The sequence below is a fragment of the Bufo bufo genome, chromosome 4 (genome assembly GCF_905171765.1).
Source record: "Bufo bufo chromosome 4, aBufBuf1.1, whole genome shotgun sequence".
Lineage (NCBI taxonomy): Eukaryota > Metazoa > Chordata > Amphibia > Anura > Bufonidae > Bufo > Bufo bufo.
The window spans coordinates 434,664,636-434,683,720 of NC_053392.1; the positions used below are offsets into that span (position 1 = coordinate 434,664,636).

The window sequence follows — 19,085 nt, forward strand, 5'->3', positions numbered from 1 at the left end:
AGAACGGATCAGTCTGCATTATATTGTAGAAAAAATTCTAAGTGTGAAAGTAGCTTCAGAAGGATCCATCCAGACTTTACATTGAAAGTCAATGGGGGACCGATCCGTTTGAAAATTGAGCCATACTGTGTCAACTTCAAACGGATCCGTCCCCATTGACTTACATTGTAAGTCTGGACGGATCCGCTTGCCTCCGCATGGCCAGGCGGACACCCGAACGCTGCAAGCAGCGTTCAGGTGTCCGCTTGCTGAGCGGAGCGGAGGCTGAACGCTGCCAGACTGATGCATTCTGAGCGAATCCGCATCCACTCAGAATGCATTAGGGCCAGACGGATGCGTTCGGGGCCGCTTGTGAGACCCTTCAAACGGAACTCACAAGCGGAGCCACGAACGCTAGTGTGAAAGTAGCCTAAACCATTTGGACCCAAATCCACACAACATATTTGCTGGGAGCAAATTTTGTTTTTAAAATTTGTGGTCTTATTTTCTTAGGGCTTCCCCTGAATCCTCCTCAATACAGCAAAGTCGCTCAGTTTTGCTGAGCCTCTACTGCAATTCCACTGATTCACCATTGGCTAATGAAGGTGGCCCAGTTGACTATAATGGAAGAAATGTCCCATCTGGAGCTCTGCACCTATTCTAAATACAGTATTAGGCTACTTTCACACCTGCGTTCAGGTGTCCGCTCGTGAGCTCCGTTTGAAGGGGCTCACGAGCGGTCCTGAACGCAGCCGTCCAGCCCTTATGCATTCTCAATGGAGGCGGATCCACTGAGAATGCATCCGCCTGCCAGCGCTCAGCCTCCGCTCTGCTCAGTGAGCGGACACCTGAACGCTGCTTGCAGCGTTCGGGTGTCCGCCTGGCCGTGCGGAGGCGAGCGGATCCGTCCAGACTTACAATGGATATCAATGGGGACGGATCCGCTTGAAGATGACACCATATGGCTCAATCTTCAAGCGGATCCGTCCCCCATTGACTTTCAATGTAAAGTCTGAACGGATCTGCTCAGGCTACTTTCAGACTTAGAAAATTTTCAAAGTTATAATGCAGACATCAGACGGATCCGCTCCGAACGCTAGTGTGAAAGTAGCCTAAACAGACCCTGGTTTTTATTCTGCTCTACTTCTGTGTTTATTCACTTGTAGGCAGCCTGAGCTCACTTTGGCTAACCTATGTGCTGATTGTGGATCATCTTTAGTTACTGCTGTATTTGCAACTGGGCTTACTGTCAACGTGACTGGTTTGTTTTTGTCTTTTATTGTAGATGCTCTACACAAACATGGACAGAGAAATTTAAGTGTGGAAAATGCCAGGTAGCAAACCTACTGTATTGATGCAGAGTCAAAACTAAAAGTGCCTGTTATATGATTTTGACCCAGGAGTCAACAGTCAGGTATATGGTTCTAGCTAAAGGCCATATGCACCTGACTTTGTGCCATACTTCCATAAAGCTATAACATCTATGGTTTTCTTAGGCTTAGGCTACAAACAGGGTTCTGTAGCAAACATTTTCCAACTTCAACTATCGAGCTACAGCGATTGTCCAAAGGAACAAATTGAGGCACATTTACTAAAGTGTTCTCATGGGTAAAAAGCCTGATTACGACGGTCTTATTTTTTAAGTCTCAATTACCAACTGTTTTTGCACCCGTTTTGGAGACATTTGCGCCTATTTTGCGTTTTAAGACAAATTCTGAAGTTTTCTAACTTTTGTGCCTAATTTCTGTCCTATTTATGTAGATGCACCCTATTTTGTCATAAAAAAAGTCTAAGGCCTCTTGCACACGAACGTGTGCGCCCCGTGGCCGTGCTGCGGGCCGCAATGCACGAACCCCAACCGTGGGGCAGCCGCAGCGGATCGCGGACCCATTCATTTTAATGGGTCCACGATCCGCAAAAAGATAGGACATGTTCTACCTTTTTGCGGAACGGAAGTACGGGACGAAACCCCACGGAAGCACTCCGTAGGGTTCCGTGCTTCCGTCCCGCATCTCCGGATTTGGGGACCCATTTAAGTGAATGGGTCCGCATCCGTGATGCAGAATGCCCACGGAACGGCACCCGTGTATTGCAGATCCACAAATACGGTCTGCAATACGGCCACAGGGCGCACACGTTCGTGTGCAGGAGGCCTAGTTTCTCCGCCACTCCAGGGCTGGCGTACTTTTCTATCTCTGTTTTGAGTGGTGAGTTGCGCCACAATTTGCCTACTTTCATGGAGAGGTGCGACAAAATTCAGCTCAAGTGCGCCACATTTTCATTCGCATACTAATAAGACTAGTTTTAGTGAATTTGAATCTGTCTTACGAGAAAATGACCACTGGATATCAGACTTAAACCAAAACAGAGAAAACCAGATTTATTAAGGGATAACAAATTAGGCACAAATTGTAGACAGACTTTGCCAATACGTCAGTTTTTTTTTTTTACTCCAAAAAAAAAGGTGAGCTTAGTAAATGTGCCCCATTAAGTCCTGTGGACTGCAGTAACCATTTAATAGTTAAATCAATCTTGTAGTACCACATAACGTCTAGGTGTAGCCTTATGGCGGATTGAGACGAGTAGATAAGCGTTACAATTCGAGCTATAGCGATTCGTGTTGGATGATAATCTTGTAATGTAAATGTAGGTGCATTGTGTGATCTTTCAGCGATGTGAATGATGTCAAAGCAGGCATACCAATTATATTCCTGTGCCTGTCTGAATACAGTTAATGATCACTGATTAGTAAACAACTGAATACAAACGATTTTGTACACAATTCTCCTGGCTTAGATATGCTTGTCTGTCATTAGTGTTAAATCGCTAATAACAATCGTGCCGTTATTTGCCTAGATGATTATCCACTCGTCTAAATCCGCCTTTAGTCTCCATGCACAATAGAATTTGTAGCTGCCAACAGCTGTAAAGCCACATAAAGTTCCTGAGTCACTAGATGGCGAACACTGCTGTACATATTGCCTAAAGGACTTGGGCTAGGGCTATAAGGCAACTTGGGCTGCATACCATGAAGACTGCAAGTAAAGATTGTAATGTGATAGCATTGTGACATATGCACTTCAGTTGAAAAAAATTCAAGGCTGCTGGAGTTGTGTTCATAAGTAGTGTTGAGCGAACTTGTGTTTTAAGTTCGGCAACTAAAGTTCGGGTTATCGAAGAATCGCGTTATGGATTCCGCTACCACGAACCATAACGAAATTCAGAATCCATTACGCGATTCTTCGATAACCCGAACCCGAACTTTAGACACCGAACGTAAAACACAATTTCGCTCAACACTATTCATAAGTTTCAGGTTGCATGCCACTGCGATTCACTTCCGATATGTCCGAGATTATTCTTTCTGCCTTTCTTTCACAAATCCAAATTCGCAAATAGTTGAGTGACAGCAAGTGGCAGGCGAATCACACACATTTTTCGGTCAGTTGACTAATAAATACAACTTGCTGTCACACAACCATACAGCCCTAGACTTATCATGAAACGTTAGTGAATATTCATAACATCGTATGTTCACATGTGGAAGATTTGTTGCAGAAATTTCTGTGACTATCCCATAAAACGAAACCGGGTTTGTATACATGTGTTGCATATACAACGCCATTCAGATGCATATAATTTGTAGTTTGCTACAAAACCTGCCATACTTGTACCCTTATATCAAACTTAGTGGAATCCTTAATATGTTACCTGTGACTTGTTTGTCTGGAAGAGAAGGAATGGGAATAGCTAAACCAAATTTGACCAAGAGACGCTCATATAGCCAATCAAAGTGCTTATATCTGTGGTTTACTGCCCGGTTTGTGCTCTAAAAGAGATAAAGAAAGAGCTATAAATAAAAGAAAGCAGAACTACTAAAATCAAAGCCCCGTTGACAGTGAGGAGAGAAGCTTTGAGACTGATGGCTGTGGTTAAAGGCAATGTGTCACGTGGCTAATGAGGCCTTATTTCATGTAGCATAAACTGACCCTGATTTAAAGTTAAATCACTTGCTTTGACCCAATCGTTCTCTTAAAATCCCTACTGAGCAGCTCCAGCAAGAGATGAGCGCTGAAGTCCGCTCAGTACACGAGTTTGGGAGTCTTCGTATTCACGAGCTCCTACAAAGTATAGGAACAGAGCTGTCAATCATCTGCAGGAGGGCGGGAGCAGCTGATGAATATCATGACTCTAGCTGGAGTTTCTCATCAGGAAATTTAAGAAAAGGAGTGGGTCAAAAACACATACCGTAAGTGATCCAGCATTTTAATCTGAGTTGTTGTAGAACAACACAGAACTAGTGACAGGTTTCCTTTAAGCTGGCTACTTTCACACAGGCAATTTGGCCGATATCACAACACTTTCAGAAAAGCACTCATCTCTCACTGCCTGGGAAAGATACCACATACTTTGGTTGGCATTACAATAGCAGAATAATAATCAGGCGAGAATTTCCATTTCTAACATTATGAGACGCCGCTCACTTACTGTTGGTGTTAGCTGATATTCAATGTAACTCTTCAGACCATACATTTTGGTTCCCTTACGTGGATCAGCTACAACACAATCAAACGTTGCAGTTGGGTAGACCCACATTGGCCCATAATCTCCAATCTGGAAAGCGAGAACTCAGTTTAGTCATGTTATGTTTCCATTTCTAAAGAGGCACTCTGTCCCCCTCAGTTTTAAATGTCCTGGTAAACAGAATCATTACGATCATTACCAATAAAATAAAGGAGCGCCCCTTTAATTGCCATAAACATATGGAATATTTCAAATTCTTGCTGCATAGAAACATAGAAACATAGAATGTGTCGGCAGATAAGAACCATTTGGCCCATCTAGTCTGCCCAATATACTGAATACTATGGATAGCCCCTGGCCCTATTTTATATGAAGGATGGCCTTATGCCTATCCCATGCATGCTTAAACCCCTTCACTGTATTTGCAGCTACCACTTCTGCAGGAAGGCTATTCCATGCATCCACTACTCTCTCAGTAAAGTAATACTTCCTTATATTACTTTTAAACCTTTGCCCCTCTAATTTAAAACTGTGTCCTCTTGTGGTAGTTTTTCTTCTTTTAAATATGCTCTCTTCCTTTACCGAGTTGATTCCCTTTATGTATTTAAAAGTTTCTATCATATCCCCTCTGTCTCTTCTTTCTTCCAAGCTATACATATTAAGGTCCTTTAACCTTTCCTGGTAAGTTTTATCCTGCAATCCATGTACTAGTTTAGTAGCTCTTCTCTGAACTCTCTCTAGAGTATCTATATCCTTCTGGAGATATGGCCTCCAGTACTGCGCACAATACTCCAAGTGAGGTCTCACCAGTGTTCTGTACAGCGGCATAAGCACTTCACTCTTTCTACTGCTTATACCTCTCCCTATACATCCAAGCATTCTGCTGGCATTTCGTGCTGCTCTATTACATTGTCTTCCCACCTTTAAGTCTTCTGAAATAATTACTCCTAAATCCCTTTCCTCAGATACTGAGGTCAGGACTGTGTCAAATATTCTATATTCTGCCCTTGGGTTAGAATATATGAACCATAGATTGTCATTATACTGAAGACCAGAATCTTAGCTGTAACAGATACCAGGCTCAATGTTTTAGCTGGAGTATTTGGGGTGTAGAACTCATTCGTAGTTGGGGAGTAGCATGAAAAAGAGGGTGTATGTAAGTAAAGGAAGAGGTGGAAAGGAAGGAGCTGTAAGAGACATTAGGAAGAAAGATCACAGCCTGAGGTGCCTTTTACAGGAATGATTATTAACACATGAGCTTACACAAGATGTCCTGCTGACAACAATGACTTTTAGGCCCACTTTAAAGAAGCGATCTGCCAAACAAAACACAAAAAAACACCCAAAAACAAGTGTTTGCTCGTTTGTTGTCTGATCGCTTTCATGTTTACACGGGCCAATAATCTGGAACAACTGTTCTCATGAAAGCTTGTTTGGATAATTTGTGGCCTACCGAAAAGGGCCTTGCGGGCCTTGTAATAACAGCACTTCGATCCACGCTAGTTCTCTGCATTTATATGCAGCAATTATCATTAGTATCAGGGTGGATTTGATTTAAATCAAACTGATTAAAATCACGATTTAAATCACTAGTCAGTAAGGCTTGATTTAAATCATAGTTTTCTACATAAAGACTAATTCTTGCTGGTAAAACTTATAATATGCAAGTAGATGAAGATTTTTGGAATAACAACTTTTCATATTAGTTTGATTAGGTTGATTCTGTATTCATAGGTTTGTAGAAGTTAGGATTAAGGTCTTTTTCTCAACTCTGTTCATGTTATAACATTTTTGCTGTGAAGAAGAGGCATGTGATCTCTGCTAAGTCAAATTCAGTTTTGAGAACTGCAAAAGTAAACCAAACATCTGTGATAATATCTTGTAGGCAGAGAAACTGCCCAATAATCTTACAAAAACCTCTGGAAGAGCATGACATTGTGAATGGACAAAGGGGGAAACTAACTCTCCTTAGAGACTTATAGGCCATACATGCTCCTCTGGAATTCCGGAAGGGAAGAAATGCAAATTAGCTCTTAACAAGCTTTGCCTCTAATGCCACCAGATGTAAGGCAGCTATCCTATAAGTCAATATTCAGCTCTTAAAATAAGCCTTGAGACATGACTTGGATATTAAATAAGCCAGCACCTCATCTGCAGACAGCTGTTTTGGACACAGGCCTCCTTCCCAGTTAAGCCAGTACTCTCTGCTCTGCACTGATGAGGGGCAATCACCCCGAAACAGCTGTCTGCAGATGAGGTGCTGGCTTATTTAATATCCAAGTCATGTCTCAAGGCTTATTTTAAGAGCTGAATATTGACTTATAGGATAGCTGCCTTACATCTGGTGGCATTAGAGGCAAAGATTGTGGAGAGCTCATTTGCATTTCTTCCCTCCCATTGTGAATGGATTCATGGAATTTATTTACCCAAACAATTAAACATATACAGCCTTATTCTACATAATTAAAAAACTAATCTTTATTTCATGATGGAATAACCTTTGGATGGTAATATACTTTCCTCAAAAAGCATTTTATATAAAAAATATCCAATTTAAATAAAAAAAATCATTGATTTTTATCCACCCTAATTAGTATACATGCATCTACTATGGGAGGCAAATCCAGCCAAAAATAACATGAAAATGCAAATACCTTTGTGAAATTTATTTTTCTACATGTGTGAAAATGTCATGACAAAATTGAAAATAAAATGAAATCACTTAGTTTGCAATTACATTTTTCACCATGAGTAATTTGAGACAAAAATGAAATTAAAAAAGCTTTTTGTCATTTCATTTTCATTACCATACTGGCACTTCATGATAAAATCTAAACTAATTAATGGGAAAAGAAAAGTCAAGCTTCACTTTGGCTTCACTATTTCTTCCTGAACTGCATAAGCGTCAAAATGAAAATGAAAATGCAATATGCGTTTGTTTTTCCTTTTCAACTGTCATATGCTACAGATGTGCCAAATGCAAATGAGAAATGGATAAATAAAAGGCAAAGTGGCAGTTTAAGATTCATTTTTAAGCCCTGAACGTGCTTTCAGTGCCAAAATGAAACTAAAAAGTGCAACCTACTGCTGGATTACCTTTCATTTCACACTCTGCCTCCCATACGTTTTCTAATTTGTGGGTGATCAATGTAATGTTTAAACAGGGAAATTAATGTTCACTCCTGATCAACAATCGGAGTAAAAGGATCCCTTGACTGTCACCTTGGTGGAGGGTTATTTTTAAGTTCTACTAAAGAAGTGAGGAAATAAGTGACTGCAAATTTAGGCTACATTCACACGTCAGTATTTTTCTACATCCCGATTTTCGGTCCGTTTTTTGCGGATCCGTTGTTCCTGAAAATGTTTCCGTATGTCATCCGTTTTTTGCGGATCCGCAAAAACGGAAACATGTGAAAACGGCTTCATTGTTTTTTAGCAGGTTCTGACTTCTAGAAATGTATATAACTTATACTTTGATGCAAAATTACAAGGTGCCCATAATTATTAAGTGCCAAGTGGCATTTTCAGAATTTTCACGTCTACTAGGATGCCTGGTGTAGAGGCAACCTTAGGGTCCATTCACACATCCGTGTGCGTTAAGCGGATCCACAAAACACGGACACCAGCAATGTGCGTTCCGCATTTTGCGGATCGCGCATCGCCGGCACAATAATAGAATATGCCTAATCTTGTCCAAAACTGTGGATAAGAATAGGACATGTTCTATTTTTTTCGGGAACGGAAATGCGGACCCGGAAGTGTGGGTCCGCATTTCCGGATCCAAGCAGCACACCGTACGGCCCCATAGAAATGAATGGGTCTGTAATTCCGTTCCACAAAATGCGGAACAGAATTCCGGACGTGTGAATGGAGCCTTTTACTGTATGTCTATGCTTCCAGCGAGCCAAACCTTCAGTAGCACAACAACTGAAAACTTACAATAATTGATAGTTTTTCTTTGGGCTTTGCTGTCTGTTTGGATAACAGATACTGTTCAATTCCAGACTTTCCAAAACCAGGAAATCTAACAAAAGCAGACAAAACCAAAGTGTAAGTATTATTTTTTTACAGAATTTACAGAAACAGGGGAAACAAACGCTAGAAGTAGGTTATGGTTATGGTTAAAAGAAATCATGAAAAACTCAGAAACATACAGATATATTTGATTGTGATTCTAGAGTTCGGAAGCAAAAGTGATAATGAAAACATGAGATTTGAATCAATATATTAGTTAACTGAATCTTTTCCTATAAAACTATATATGATTCTTCTCAGGTTGTCTTGCTCTTTCACGGTGCCCACACATAGAGCAGATGGTTCAACATGTCAAGATTCCCAAGTAGAATTAAAAATCAAAAGGTTTTATTGCATATAATAACTTTAAATGAATTCACTTTCCAATCAATATATGAACATAAAGTGTACAGTCTGGGTAAGGCTACTTTCACACTAGCGTTAATATTTCCCGGTATTGAGATCAGTCATAGGGGCTCAATACCGGGGGAAAAAAACGCTTCAATTTTGTCCCCATTCATTGTCAACGGGGACAAAACGTAACTGAACAGAAAGGAATGTTCCAAAATGCATTCCATTCTGTTCTCATACCAGAGGGCAAACCGCAGCATGGTGAGGTTTGCTTTCCGTCCTGGGATGCGGAGCAAAACACAATAGACAATAGAAAACGGCTCCATCCCCATTGACTTTCAATGGAGTTTATGACGGACCCGTCTTGGCTATGTTAAAGATAATACAACCGGATCCGATCATAACGGATGCAGGCGGTTGTATTATCAGTAACAGAAGCGTTTTTGCTGAACCCTGCCGGATCCAGCAAAAACGCTAGTGTGAAAGTAGCCTAAGGCTGGGTTCAGACCTGCAGCTAAATTCAGCTTTTCTGTTTCCGTATAGGAACTGGAAAAACTGAATCGCCAGATCTGATGTATATTGGACATGAACTGGCCCGACGGATCCCATTCAACCCACTAATGGGGTCTGTTAGGTTTCTCTGCCAGACAATATACTGCAGCATTTAACTGTATTTTGTAAAATGTTTTACTTGTTAAGCGGTATCTTAATGGAGCTTTGCTTCCCTGCTCCCCTTTGACCTGCTCCTGCATCTGAGGTTTCTGAATCTTTGTAGCCAAGGTAACCAGGGGGAGAAGATTTTGGGTCATCCCAGTCATCATCCCACTCATCATCATCTACAGCTCCTAATAAAAAAAATAAAAAAAATATAGAAGATCTCAAAAGCATATAGAACAGACAACAACAAACAAGTCATAACTGTTATGCAAAGTAATAAAATAATAATAGTAAATTTTTTTTACACATGACTAATATTATTCTAGTTTAAGCAAATAAACGCTACTTTTGGTATAAGGACAAGTTATTCAATTTTCCAATACGCTTTCACTATTAAATTACATGGCTACAGGTAGATTAGATCCCTTGGGAGTAAATAATGAAAGCTAAGGGACCAGTTATATGAACATAGTATAACCTATAGTAAAACGTATAAAGTATGTTAATCTGACACTCACATTTATAGTAATGCATATTCATTACAGGAGTTTTCTGAGAATTAAATATTAAATATCTATCCTCTTGTACAGCAGTTATGCAGCTTGAAGGGAACCTTTCACCTTTAATATGCAGTCATCTGTAAACAGCATGTTATAGAGCAGGAGGAGCTGAGCAGACTGATGCATAGTTTTGTGGGACAGTATTCAGTGTAACTCGAAATTTGCTGTCAATCTCTGATAGGACTGCCTACTTAGCTTCAAACCTCTGAATGAGCAGGAATTTGAATGAATGAAATACAAGTTATACTGAATCTTTCCCATAAAACTATATATTAATCTGCTCAGCTCCTCCTGCTCTACAACGTGCTGCCTGCAGCTAAAACATCAAGTTTAATGTGTTAGGTTCCCTTTAAATATACAAGTTATACTGCATCTTTTCCTATAAAACTATGTATCAATCTCCTCAGCTTTCTGCTGCTCTATAACATGTGACCTGCATTTAATGTGACAGGTTCCCTTTAAGCCTAGTCACTTCAATAGGACTGAACTACACTAAGTTTAGTAGTAATAAATATAATTAACATAAACTAATTAACATAACTAATCACACCCACTTTCCCAGACCCTTTTCAAAACTGGAGAGAGTTTTTTGGAAGCCAGAATTCTGGCATGTAAGGCTTGATAAATTCCCCTCTGGCACTAGTGAGAAGACAATAACCTGTTAGGCCTCATGCACACGACCGTTGTTCTGGTCCGCATCCAAGCCGCAGTTTCTGCGGATCGGGTGCGGACCTATTCACTTCAATGGGGCCACAAAAGTCTCTGTAAGACGGGAACCTAACACTAAGTTCTACCTGTTAAGTGCCATGATAGCGACCATGAAATTCAGAGGGTGTAGGTTCCACATGCATACTGGGTCCCCTTTGGTTTTTATCTTTTTTGGTGCCAAAATGGCCTCCATTGAATACAGGGGATGCAAGTACCAACATGCATGCCGAGTCCACTACTCACTCCATACATCTCCTGGTGCCAGGGGCTTCAGTCGTAGCAGCGTGCACCTGCGCATTGGGATGTGCTGACCAACCCCTTTTGTGTTTCCCTTGTATTTTGCACTGGAGGTGTGGCTGACTCCAGTTGGTCCAGCACTCCTGACCAGCCTGTCTGCCTCATAGGCTGATTTTAATTAGCATGAGTATAAATCTTAGCCTGCTCCTCCCCACTCACTGGAAGCCCCTGACACCAGGAGAGGTATGGAGGGAGTAGTGGAATCGGCATGCATGTTGGTACTTGCATCCCCTGTATTCAATGGAGGCCATTTTGGCACCAAAAATGATAAAAACCAAAGGGGACCCAGCATGCATGTGAAACCTACACCCCCTGAATTTCATGGTCGCTGTCATGGCACTTAACAGATAGAACTTAGTGTTAGGTTCCCGTCTAAGGCTCCATTCACAGGTCCGCAAATTGGTCCACATCCATTCCGCAATTTTGCGGAACGGGTGCGGACCCATTCATTTTCTATGGGGACGGAATGGATGCGGACAGCACACAGTGTGTGGTCCGCATCCGCATTTGCGGAGCGCGGCCCCGATCTTCGGGTCTGCAGCTCCGCAAAAGATAGAACATGTCCTATTCTTGTCCGCAGCTGCGGACAAGAATAGGCATTTCTATAGGGGTGCCGGGCGGGTGTGATGCGGATCCGCAATTTGCGGGTCCGCAACACACCACGGACGTGTGAATGGAGCCTTACAGAGATCGCCTTGACGTGCGGCAGACGGGCTCAAATAATTTTGTACAACATCTCTACTTTATTAGCATAGCATTAGCATTACAATATGTTTTTGTACTTGGTTCGCAGAGAGCTTTATATGTTGTGTTGTTTTGTGTTTTCAGTCATAGCAGCGTGCACCTGCGCTTTGGGATGTGCTGACCAACCCCTTTTGTGTTTCCGCTGGATACACCATAATGTCGGCAGATCCACCACCAATTATAGTCGTTTATTAAGACCAGGGTCTACAATGCTGGTCTCAATAAATGGCCCCATAGCCTTTAATGTACAAATACCATTTAATATTTACTCTAGTATACCCTAAATACAACCACCCTGCAAGGCACTCTTTTGTACATTTTCCTGTTCCTTTTTTTTTTTTACTAGACGATTAAAACAGTGAAACCCTTCCAAAAGACCACTTCTTTAAAGGGAATCTGTCACAGTTTTTTCTGCTGCCTATGTAAGGGCAGCACAGGGGCAGACTGGAAACTTAACCACCTCAGCTCCCCTAGCTTAAACCCCATTAATGACCAGACCACTTTTTACAATTCTGCACTACACTACTTTCACGGTTTATTGCTCGGTCATACAACTTACCACCCAAATGAATTTTACCTCCTTTTCTTCTCACTAATAGAGCTTTCATTTGGTGGTATTTCATTGCTGCTGACATTTTTACTTTTTTTGTTATTAATCGAAATTGACCGAAATTTTTGCAAAAAAAAGACATTTTTCACTTTCAGTTGTAAAATTTTTCAAATAAAACTACATTTCTATATAAATTTTTCTCTAAATTTATTGCTCTACATGTCTTTGATAAAAAAAATGTAATAAGTGTATATTTATTGGTTTGCGCAAAAGTTATAGCGTTTACAAACTATGGTACAAAAATGTGAATTTCCGCATTTTGAAGCAGCTCTGACTTTCTGAGCACCTGTCATGTTTCTTGATGTTCTACAATGCCCAGACAGTAGAAACACCCCACAAATGACCCCATTTCGGAAAGTAGACACCCTAAGGTATTCGCTGATGGGCATAGTGAGTTCATAGAACTTTTTATTTTTTGTCACAAGTTAGCGGAAAATTATTTATTTTATTTTTTTATTTTTTTCTTACAAAGTCTCATATTCCACTAACTTGTGACAAAAAATAAAAACTTGCATGAACTCACTATGCCCATTACGAAATACATTGGGGTGTCTTCTTTCCAAAATGGGGTCACTTGTGGGGTATTTATACTGCCCTGGCATTTTAGCGTGAGAAGTAATTTGGAATCCAAAAGCGTAAAAAATGCATTTCAATCGATGTGGATGAATAAATCATTGCCGGAATTTTATTTTTTTTAATAAAATTTTTGGCCAAAGCATATGAACACCGCCCCTCAGCTCATAAGCCTCGGCAAACGTATCTTTTTTTACTGCAGAGGAGAAATCTCCTCTTGCAGCGCCATATACACCGACTTTTGTGTAATCTGACAGCAGCGCAATGCTTCTGTCAGAATGCACATCAGTGCTGCAGCTGGTTCATCGGTTGGTCCACCTAGAAGGTAAAAAAAAAAAAAAAAAAAAAAAAAAAGCAAAGCAACGCAATAAATTTATTAACATTAACTTTATATAACATTTGAAACAGAACATTAACTTTTATAAACTTTATTGAACTTTTGGAACATTAACTTTTTTGCTTACCTGTGATTTTATTTTATTTTTATTTTTTTTACCTTTATAGGACAAACCTCTCCTTCCCCATGGGACAATGTGCAAAGCGCAAATCGCCCAGATATGTGGCGAAGTACATTATGCACTTTGTCCCAGGTGAAAGGAGAGGTTTGCAGCAGCTGTGAGTGAAAGGGCCCTAAGACCCCTGTGTGCCTGTCCTGTGTCACGCAATCCCTATACTAATAGTGTACCTGTGTGTGGTACTTCCGTAAACACTCCCCTAAGCATAGGGCAGGGTGGTCAGGACAGTCAGGACAGAAATACCGGGTGTCACGCCTTATTCCACTCCTGCTACAGACACAACATTTTTTTCGTGGTGGCGCTTGGTTTGAGGTACCAGCAACGACATTGGGGAAATGTCGCTCGTGTAGACAACTCACTACACTGGTGGTTGGGGCCACGGAACCTCCTGGATACAGGAGGTTCTCGATGATCTCTTCCTGAAATTTGAGGAAGGATCTTGTTCTCCCAGCCTTACTGTAGAGAACAAAACTATTGTACATAGCCAATTGAATTAGGTATACAGACACCTTCTTATACCAGCGTCTGGTCCTGCGGGAGAGTAAATAAGGAGCCAACATCTGGTCATTGAAGTCCATCCCTCCCATGAGCGAATTATAGTTGTGGACACAGAGGGGCTTTTCAATGACTCCAGTTGCTTGTTCAATTTCGATTGTCGTGTCTGCGTGAATGGAGGAGAGCATGTAAACGTCACGCTTGTCTCTCCATTTCACCGCGAGCAGTTCTTCGTTACACAAGGCAGCCCTCTCCCCCCTTGCAAGACGGGTGGTAACGAGCCGTTGGGGAAAGCCCCGGCGACTAGGTCGCGCGGTGCCACAGCAGCCAATCTGTTCTAGAAACAAATGCCTGAAGAGGGGCACACTTGTGTAGAAATTGTCCACATAAAGATGTTACCCCTTGCCAAATAAGGGTGACACCAAGTCCCAGACTGTCTTCCCACTGCTCCCCAGGTAGTCAGGGCAACCGACCGGCTCCAGGGCCTGATCTTTACCCTCATAGACACGAAATTTGTGCGTATAGCCTGTGGCCCTTTCACAGAGCTTATACAATTTGACCCCATACCGGGCGCGCTTGCTTGGGATGTATTGTTTGAAGCCAAGGCGCCCGGTAAAATGTATCAGGGACTCGTCTATGCAGATGTTTTGCTCAGGGGTATACAAATCTGCAAATTTGGTGTTAAGGTGGTCTATGAGGGGCTGAATTTTGTGGAGTCGGTCAAAAGCTGGATGGCCTCTGGGACGAGAGGTGCTGTTATCACTAAAGTGCAGGAAACGCAGGATGGTCTCAAATCGTGTCCAGGACATGGCAGCAGAGAACATGGACATGTGATGAATTGGGTTCGTGGACCAATATGACCGCAATTCATGCTTTTTTGTCAGGCCCATGTTGAGGAGAAGGCCCAGAAAAGTTTTAAATTCGGAAACTTGGACGGGTTTCCACCGGAAAGACTGGGCATAAAAGCTTCCCGGGTTGGCGGCTATAAATTGAGTGCCATACCGGTTTGTATCTGCCACGACTAAGTTCAAGAGCTCCGCAGTTAAGAACAGCTCAAAAAACCCCAGTGCCGATCCGATCTGAGTTGTCTCAACCCGAACTCCAGACTGGGCGGTGAAAGGGGGAACTACTGGTGCGGCTGAAGTTGGGGGCTGCCAATCAGGGTTTGCCAGCACCTCAGGGACTCTAGGGGCTCTACGGGCCTGTCTGTGCGGTGGCTGCGACGGGGGAACTAATCCACGTGCCTCCGTACCAGCTTCAACTGCCCTTCTGGTGCTCGCCACTTCACCATGTTCTACGGCAGTGCTGGTACGAGGTCCAGGATGGGCTGCGCTGCTGGTGTATGCCTCACCACGTAATCCGACAGCGCCAGCCCCACTCTGCTGCCCTTGAAGCGGATCCTGCGCAACCTGTGGTCTAGCAACACGAGGCCAGGTACGCCTGGTGGTATCAGGGACCTCAACCTCATCGTCCGAACTTTGGGTCAGACTGCCACTGCTTTCTACAGGCTCGTATTCTGACCCGCTGGATTCGTCAGATGAGGGTTCCCATTCCTCATCCGACTGGATCAGAAGCCTGTAGGCCTCTTCAGAAGAATACCCCTTACTTGCCATTTGGTCAACTAAATTTAGGGGGTATACCCTGCGACTACCCAAGAAAAAAAAGCAAGCCTGTCTTACAAATGGGAGGCTAGCGAAGTACAGGAAGCCGCTGCGATTGATAAAAAATATCAAAACAGATTTTTTTTTATCGCCGCAGCGTTTGTGAAGTGATTGTGCAGTGATAAAAAAAAATATATAATTTTGTCACTGCGGCGGGGCGGGCGTGGGTGAACGCACGTGTGGGCGACCCATCAGGCCTGATCGGGCAAACACTGCGTTTTGGGTGGAGGGCGAGCTAAGGTGACACTAATACTATCATAGATCTGACTGTGATCAGTTCTGATCACTTACAGATACTATAAAAGTACCAATGCTGATTAGCGATACGCGAATCAGTGACTGCGGTGCGGTGGGCTGGGCGCTAAACGATCGCTAACTACCTAACCAAGGGGCCTAAACTAACCTAAAACCTAACAGTCAATACTGGTAGGGAAAAAAAGTGACAGTTTACACTGATCACTTTTTTCCCTTTCACTAGTGATTGACAGGGGTGATCAAGGGGTTAATTGGGGTGATAGGGGGGGTGATCTGGGGCTAAATGTGTAGTAGTTGTACTCACAGTGATGTGTGCTCTCTGCTGGGACCAACCGACGAAAAGGAACCAGCAGAGAGCACAGAAGCCATTTAACACATTATAAAAGTCACCAACCTGCCAGCGCTGATCATTGGCTGGCAGGCTGGTGACGAACTTCTCCTGCGCCTTTTCCCGACCCGCACTGCGCATGTGCGGGCCGGCTATGATCGAAATCTCGCGTCTCCCGAGAGGACGCGCCGATGCGTCCAGGAGGAATAACCCGGCCGCCCGCAGGACGCAATCCTGCGTTAGGCGGTCGGGAGGTGGTTAAAGTGGCCCTGGAAAAAAAATAATAATAGTGGCCCCATTTTGTAGGCAGGTCCAAAATAACAGAAGGCAGGGCAACACGAGTAGGCGGGGTCAACCATACCATAGTGCAAAATACCATTCCTATAGAATCAAATAACACAGTGTGGCACAATCTACTGTCCCAAAAGCTGGCCCTCTGTGGTGGCCATCAATAGCTACTATCTTCTGTCCTCCTTCTCCAGTTGTCTTTGGAGCAGGGGGATTAGGAGATGAACTGCCGACCACAGCAGTTATATTGAGGAGGGCATGTGCGGTCGCTGGCTGGGCACATGGGTTCCTGATTCTCACAGCATTAATTACTGTTGAGAGCTCATTATGTACCCGGTCAGCAGCAGAGAGTAGGACTTGGGTGGCCCCCTGGGGCATCATAAGCAAGTGACAGATCCCTTGTCCCTTCTTGAACTGACCCAACGTCACGGATGTAGTAGGGGAGAACACCAAAAGACAAGAAGGAAGGGGAAAGACACTAGGCCTCACCGCGAGGGAAGGAAAAGGGTCACCACCTATAAAACCCTGCTCCTAACTCCTATCCGTATGGGCACCTCTCGATGGTAGAGATACCCATACACAGGAACCTAGAAAACCCTGGTGACCCTTGGATGCCCTAAAGATAATGACAGGGCAGAGACCACACGTTCCTTCCCTGGTGAAGGAACTAGCGTCTCACTGAGGCCTAGTAAACAACCGGGGGGGGGGGGAGAATACAAAACACAATAAGTGGAACACTTAACTTCTGAGGATGATGGATGAACAGGACTCCAACAAGAACCACACTCCAGCTCTTCCAAAACCAAATGAAGCTATCCCAAGCAAGGAGTGATGGGTAAAGTCAGACTAAATAGGGATGGGTAAAGGTCACATGATCCACACCTGAATAAGAGGTGTGGACATACCAGCAACACACAGACAAAGTGAAACCAAAAGAGGCTGTCAGATCACTAATGCGTAGATAATCTTTCAGACCTTCTCAGACCTGTCACAGATGTGACACCCATCAGTTTTGATAAAATCTTGTACTGACCAACTTCAGCGCTGGAGCTGTTCAATACACATCACAAGCTGATGAGTCTTGATATTCATGAGGACCTGGTTCTCCCTGCCCCCTATTTACATATTTTGTCCTACAGCAATCAGTGGCCACTTATAATTATCAGGACTCATCAGCTAAAATAGAAATATAGATTTTTTTGGAAGAAATGGAGAAGGTCAGTAATGTTGGAATAGGGAAGAGAGCGTATCACAAAGTTTATAATGGATATTTATAAGCAATTTTCTATTAGTTGACTGTATATTAAGGAGTATGTCCAGATCAAACATTTTAGGAAAATTGGCAGAATGGGTTAAAAAAAAAAATAAGAGAGGCATTACTCATCTCATTAATTCAATGCTTAGTGGGTCTCCGCTTCCTGGTCCTGTATTAAGACACTAGAAATGCATGCTCAGCCAGTCACTGGTCACAGCAGACACCCTATTGGCAGAGCAGGCATTTCTTGCGCGACGAGACTGGACTGGGAAGCAGAGACCAGCGGGGAAACTTTTCTATCATTGGGCAAGCCCTTTAAAAATACAAATCCACATGAATATTATGTTTATCTCACCTGGACCCTGGTATGCCTGCGGGTGACCAAATGCAGAATCCCAGTTGTCCGATGTGGAATTTTGGCTTGTACCCCAAGGATCACTTGCATTGTTGGTCGCAGAAGGCTTAGGTGGATTCCAGCTTGACCAGGGGTCATTTGTAGCCTGCATGATAATGTTATGATAAAATATATAAAAATCCTCTATAATCACATGAATTTACAATTTAAAAACTCAATGCATTTCTGGTTGAGCATATCATTTAGAGCTATGAATTGAATTATAGTCGTATTACAAAGCCTATATGTACATTGTATGCAACTATACTGTACTGTCGTATGACTCCAATTTTATCCATATTATTATGCAGTATTAGGCCTCATGCACACGACCGTATTTTTTTGCTGTCCGCAAAACGGGGTTCCGTTTTTCCGTGATCCGTGACCGTTTTTTCGTCCGTGGGTCTTCCTTGATTTTTGGAGGCTCCACAGACATGAAAAAAAAGTCGTTTTGGTGTCCGCCTGGCCGTGCGGAGCCAAACGGATCCGTCCTGAATTACAATGCAAGTCAATGGGGACGGATCCGTTTGACGTTGACACAATATGGTGCAATTTCAAATGGATCCGTCCCACATTGACTTTCAATGTAAAGTCAGAAGTTAATATACCATCGGATCTGAGTTTTCTCCAATCCGATGGTATATTTTAACTTGAAGCGTCCCCATCACCATGGGAACGCCTCTATGTTAGAATATACTGTCGGATTTGAGTTACATCGTGAAACTCAAATCCGACAGTATATTCTAACACAGAGGCGTTCCCCTGTAGTTAACTCATTGGTGGCCAGTGCGGCCGGCCCCCCCCTCCCCTGTAGTTAACTCATTGGTGGCCACTGGGCCCCCCCCCTGTAGTTAACTCATTGGTGGCCAGTGCGGCC

At 42.9% G+C, this 19,085-nt stretch overlaps 1 protein-coding gene across 3 annotated transcripts in view; it reads right to left on the bottom strand.

Annotated features, from left to right (window-relative positions):
- SNX9 (sorting nexin 9) overlaps positions 1–19,085 on the bottom strand; it is a 254,249-nt gene that overhangs the window by 80,745 nt on the left and 154,419 nt on the right. For all 3 annotated transcript variants that reach the window (XM_040429364.1, XM_040429365.1, XM_040429363.1), the window contains 5 exons: positions 18,170–18,314; positions 9,560–9,713; positions 8,443–8,527; positions 4,468–4,593; positions 3,691–3,808 (listed from right to left, as the gene is read on the bottom strand). In XM_040429364.1, coding sequence (XP_040285298.1) covers positions 3,691–3,808; positions 4,468–4,593; positions 8,443–8,527; positions 9,560–9,713; positions 18,170–18,314 — 628 coding nt within the window. The remainder of the gene's footprint in view (positions 1–3,690; positions 3,809–4,467; positions 4,594–8,442; positions 8,528–9,559; positions 9,714–18,169; positions 18,315–19,085) is intronic.